This window comes from Mytilus californianus, unplaced genomic scaffold (genome assembly GCF_021869535.1).
Source record: "Mytilus californianus isolate M0D057914Y unplaced genomic scaffold, xbMytCali1.0.p SCAF_9, whole genome shotgun sequence".
Classification (NCBI taxonomy): domain Eukaryota; kingdom Metazoa; phylum Mollusca; class Bivalvia; order Mytilida; family Mytilidae; genus Mytilus; species Mytilus californianus.
In genome coordinates, this window is record NW_026262745.1 from 62,102,559 (window position 1) to 62,108,558 (window position 6,000).

The following is a 6,000-nucleotide window of genomic DNA, read 5'->3' on the forward strand; positions in this document are numbered from 1 at the left end:
AAAATTCTGTGATTAGTGAAATAATGTAAACTGAAACAACAATAAATAAAAGGATGATTAAATAAAGAAATTTAACGATTACTTTCAATAAAGAAATTGAACGAAAGAGATAAAATATGCTTATTTATAAATCTTGAAAACGGGACATTCCATCGGACAAATTAAATAGAACAGTTCTTATAAATATTTCTGACTTCTCGAAGTATTTAAATATTTACCAACTATACATTACAGGTGAACTGAAAGAAATGAAAAAGGAATTAATCGCATATGGGCATTCCATAATCTGTTCGTTGTCTACAAATTAGATCTCACCTCAATAGTACTACATACCGTAAATGCGATCGTTTATCTTCAATTTTAAACAGACCAGACAAACAAAAAGTTTTACAATCAAAGAAATAAAAACTGACTGTTACTTTATCAATGACCTTTCATTATTCAAAACTACGGAGACCAATCAGAGTCTTAACATAATCAGGTTATTGCAATTCAGATGTAGGCATTGTCTCTAAAATGGCCCAGAGCACTTATACCCTAGACCCGTACGAGTTAGTCAGCAAAGGGTAAGGGGAGTACCCTGGTATATCATAAAGTCAAAATTAACTATTGCCGGCTGGCCAAACTAATAGATTCTCCACGTGGGCCATGATACCAGAGGTAGAGGTATGTATTGTCTTTAAAATGGCCCATAGAGTTTATGCCCTAAACCCGTACGAGCTTGTCAGCAAAGAGTCATAGGAGGCAATAGAAGTCGAAATAAACTATTGCCTCCTGGCCAACTTAAGAAATTCTCCACGTGGGCCATTATACCTGAGGTTGAGTTAAGCATTGCCTCTAAAATGGCCTATAACACTTATTCCCTAGACCTGTACGTGTTTAACAGCAAAGAGTTTAAAGGGGGAGGGGGTACACCTGTATATCACGAAGTCGAAATAAACTATTGCCGACTGGCCAAACTAAGATGTGTATAATTTTTTTCATTATGTGTCATATATTGATTCCCTTTAATTCCTTAATTATATTTGTTAAATCACTAATGTCAAATATTTAAATACTTCGAGAAGTCAAAGATGAATTGATTATTGATAAGAACCGTATTTATATGGATTGTTTGAGTGTATGTCCCATTTTGAAGAAGCATATGCATATGTCATCGCTTTTGTTCAATTTCTTTGTTTACAGTAATCTCTAAATATCTATATTTAATCATCTTTTTATTCATTGTAGTTTCAGTTTACATTATTTCACTAATCACAGATTTTAATGTATCGTTTCTTGGTTTTATGTGTATTGAGGCATTAACCTTTTTATTTACTTTCATTTTAAATGGTGTTAAAAGACGCGGACCTTGCAGAAGACACCTAATGATTTAAGATTTTATATTGTTATAAACAGCAGAACCATATTGCCAATGGATATTTACAGCAAAAAGTAGTTCTATTGTCACAATCTATTAATTACCACACCTCTTCATCGAACGGTCTCATCTCATGAATATTATTACCGTCAATAACAGTCGACTATAAAAGGCCCCGACATGAAAAATGTGAAACAATTCAATTGAGAAAACTAACAGCCTAATATAGATCTATTATAAAACCATTTACTAAAAACAACATGCCATGACAAGCAGACATGAACCAACGACAATAATCGAACAGCAGACCCCTGACTTGAGACAGACACATAAAGCGGGGATAATAATGTTTGAGAGCAATGTATGCTTATCTTGACTGTGAAATATCTCGTGTTTCATTTGTAATCCCCGATTGAGTGAAACTATAATGACCTCAGAAGATGACTGAGGTAAAAATACTTCTATCGCCCGGCAGTAAAACCCATTTCAATGGGGCGTCTATTTTGGCATGCGAAATGAATAATTACATGGAGGAATCAACATCCTCTGCCTCGTATAGGGAGAGTTAACATCATAGCAAACAAACTTGAATCAGCCCTCGAAGGAGTCGGTACTATGTGACATGTTGCAGTATATTTTTCTTCCCTTCCTGCATGCATATTCAATGTAAACTACTTCCAAGTTACAGAAAAATATTTCTCACCTCGACTTCCATCCTGTTCGACCAATTTTAAAGAACCTTAATCTGCTTATTGCTTTTATTGTAAATTTTTTATCGTCCTGAATATGCATTTTATATTTGCTGCTGTACGATCAGCTAATAACAAGTAATTGTCCAATGCAGCCAAAACTTCAAATAGATATAAGAACATGTGGTATGAGTCCCAATGAGACAACTCTCAATCCAAGTCAAATTTATAAAAGAAAACCATTATAGGTCAAAGTACGGTCTTCAACACGGAGCCTTGGCTCACACCGAACTACAAGCTATAAAGGGACCCAAAATTACTAGTGTAAAACCATTCAAACGGGAAAACCAACGGTCTAATCTATATAAAAAACGAGAAACGAAAAAACACTTATGAACCACACATCAACAAACGACAACTACTGAACATCAGATTCCTGACTTAGGACAGGTGCAAACAATTGCAGCGGGTTTAAACGTAAAAGTTGGTATTTGCCGTTTTCTTGCTGCTTAGCATGCAGCATTTATGAATATTGGTAAAAGCAGCAGCTGGTCGGTTCGGTGTGCAAGGTATTATGTCTTCCTACATGTAGTATGTTAAACATCTGGGTTAATATGCATAATACTACTCAAGTTAAGATTTGTTCCGAACGGACGGATTTTTCTACATGTCCTACGATAAATTAGTACTACGATTGTATATCTTAACTTAAGTGGTTTTATGCATATCAGCCCAGATACAAAGTGTCGATATAAATCCGCCTCTAAATGCATGTAGTATTTGCCACTAGACGCTAAATATCTATATCTTATTAAATTATTTTTTTGTGTATAGTTCTCTAATTGTTTATTTAAAGCCATATATCATTGTCTTTTATCCTTGGTGAATAGTTGACGCATTGACAGTTATACCAAATCTCATTATTGTTATATAATTATAAAATATAATTATTACAATTATCGCACTGTCCAAAGTGACGGAACCAATTGTTTTGCTAAGAAACAATGTTTTGATTAATCATATATGGTCTTGTCCATAATTACAGTAATTGAAAACAATTTTTTACTCTGAACATTCTATGGTTATTACAAAGATTGAATATCATTTTTAAATTATTAAATATTTTTTGCTGGTAAAAATATATTTATGTTTTAAGGTTGGTTCCAATAATTTTTCGTTTTGGTAGATAGAATGGTAAAAAAAACAGTAATGAAAAAAAATGAATAATAATGAAACGTCTTTTTTGTATTAGTTTAGGTAGGATTTTTTTTTTGTAGCTATAGATAATCGGATTTTTGGCGGACGAAAAATAATCCCAACGGATTAAAAGATTGATTGTTGGTTGCTTAACGTCCAGTGGCAAATATTTCATGCATATTTAGGAACAGTATACTGTAAAAATTCCACACTTTTCTGTTATTATATAATATATAATTCAGGGGCGATTTGATAAAAAAATAGCATTGACTCTTAATGAGGTATTTGATTTTGGGGTAATTTGAAAAAAAACAAAAACAAAAAACATACCAACCCAATACATGTTAAATTATCATGATTATGAGAGTTTCCATTGAAAAAAAAAATAATTAAAATAAAACCAACTAGCGAAAGAGTCCAAATGTTGCCCAGTCTTTAATTTTATATGAGGGGCCTTGGTGGCCGAGTGGTCTAAGTAGCTACTACTGTATTCACTAGCCAGTCAACACTGACGTTGTGAGTTCGAACCCCGCTCGTGTGGGTGCACTCGACTCCAATCTTAATTGACTAGGATTGTCAGTTTTCCTATCGAAGGTCGTAGTTTTCTCCGGGCACTCCGGCTTCCTCCACCAATAAAAACTGGCCGCCACGAAATAGGCTAAAAGCGGTGCTTAAAAGTGGCGTTAAAACACCAAAATAATTTTCTATGTTGTGTTTTGTATATTGTTGTTCGTCTTTACACATTTGGTTGTTTTTTTCTTTTTTTTCCATGGCATTGTCAGTTAATTCGTTTTCGAATTATGAGTTTGGCTATCTCTTTGGTATTTTCCACCTCTCTTTTATGTCACAACGTTTTAACTTATCATAAATACACAGATGTAATAACTTCTTGAGGAAATTCCAATTCGAAAGTGAGCTATATAAGGCCTCGCCACGATAAATGTGAACCTATTCAAAAGAGAAAAACAACGCCCTGATTTATGTTCAGAAATTTAGCGAAAGTTGGTGCAACTTCCAAGTAAACTTACGAAGCTGCGATAATGTAAAATTTTAGAAGACATGAATAAAACTCTTCAAAAATGATGTATATGTGAAATAAATGGCCATCAATTCCTTTTAATATTATAATATGTTTAGCTACTAATAATTAATACACATACCTGATTTTTTGAAAATCATCCATGTTAATAGTACCACACGTTGAAAAGCCCAAAATATGTCCATCCTACATGTTTAGAATATATACATATTATACACAAGAAGTACGTTTTTGTCACGGATGATTCAAAATATGCAAAATATATTTTCGATACAATATATCATTAAGTATGTTTCACGAACCTAATCTAATGCAGGCGTGTGGATGTATCAAATTGCTTCCTTTTCATATACTTTACGTCGCACGTTGAATCTTAACATTGAACAATTATCAAACACCACTGATTTTATTTTACTTATTTCAAGTACTCCTACTGTGCTGGTATTTTGATGTATTCACAACATAAACTCGTGCAATAAATGCCGAAGTACTTTTTTAAATAGTTGCCAGCTTTTATACATCAAATAATAATTTGAAGATTAAATATACAAATCACTCAAGATGTTTATTGAAATTTCTAATGAATTAAATTTTCAGTTTTTAAATTATTCTATATCATGTTGTTACGCCAACTTTTAAATCTTATTTCTTAAAATGATAGACTGGATATATTAATGTATGTAAATAAAGCTTACATAACGTGAAGATCAAATGTCGATGAGGAAACCCTGTCATGAAAAGAATTTAGTAGGGTCTATTTTATTGAATTATGAATATATGACATCATCAATATTTACAATAAGTATACTTAACAGCGTAAGAAACGCACAAGTTCCATTAATCACTTTGAAGTAAAAATTTCTAATGCATATTACTTTTTAAAAATTTTTGAAATGAGTCAACAATTCTGTGAAAAAAGTGTCTTCAGTTTAATGTTTAGACTTGACATATAAAAAAACATTTTTTCAACCCCAAAAACGAAAACTGTAGCCACATTTTTGAAAACAATGAATACGGCATATATTTTCACCTGAACACAGAGGAAACTGATTTGATGCTTAGTGTCTTAAACGATTTTTTTTCTTTAGAGACCAATTTGAAATTGACTCATATGAGACTTTTGATTTTTGACTTTTCTGAGTGACATCAAACTCAAATTTCTGTGTAAGACGTGGATTATTTTTACTAGAGGTCTACATAATTTTTTTTAAAGAATTTGTAGAGGTGGTGCATTATCTAAGCTGTTGAGTATAAAAGCGTCCTGTTACCGGGACATTTTCAATGCTATTGTAATATTGAATTTACTTGTGTTATTGACGGGGCAAGAATGATGGTAGCACATAGTTAATGTATATTCACGACGAGGACATCATTATTAGAAATAAATCCAATCTGGAGGTTATGCGGAGGTGGATAAGAAAATACCATTTATACCGCTACAATGAAAGAAAAACAAATGAGGCAGGGGCCAACTAAGGACAACCACTGCATTAATTACATGTTCCTGGCCTAGGACAGGCACATGAAGAATGTGCCGGGTTTAAAGTATTTGTAAGTGTTCCTTTCTCATTTTAACTTGGGACAGTTATGTTACAGCAAGGAAAAGGAACACACTGCAATAAGTTGAAAAATGATTGACCCATTAGATCAGTATTTAAAAAATAAATACAAAAACCAAAAAGACGAAAGGCACATAGTACTCTCGGTTTCTGTAA

The 6,000-nt window shown here is 32.8% G+C and overlaps 1 protein-coding gene across 1 annotated transcript in view; it reads right to left on the reverse strand.

Annotated features, from left to right (window-relative positions):
- Positions 1-5,024, reverse strand: part of LOC127716197 (uncharacterized) — a 30,966-nt gene extending 25,942 nt beyond the window's left edge. Inside the window, exons 1-2 of the mRNA XM_052222322.1 lie at positions 4,981-5,024; positions 4,407-4,471 (exon numbers count right to left, since the gene is read on the reverse strand). Coding sequence (XP_052078282.1) covers positions 4,407-4,471; positions 4,981-4,982 — 67 coding nt within the window. The 5' untranslated portion in view covers positions 4,983-5,024. The remainder of the gene's footprint in view (positions 1-4,406; positions 4,472-4,980) is intronic.
- Positions 5,025-6,000: the final 976 nt, after the last annotated feature.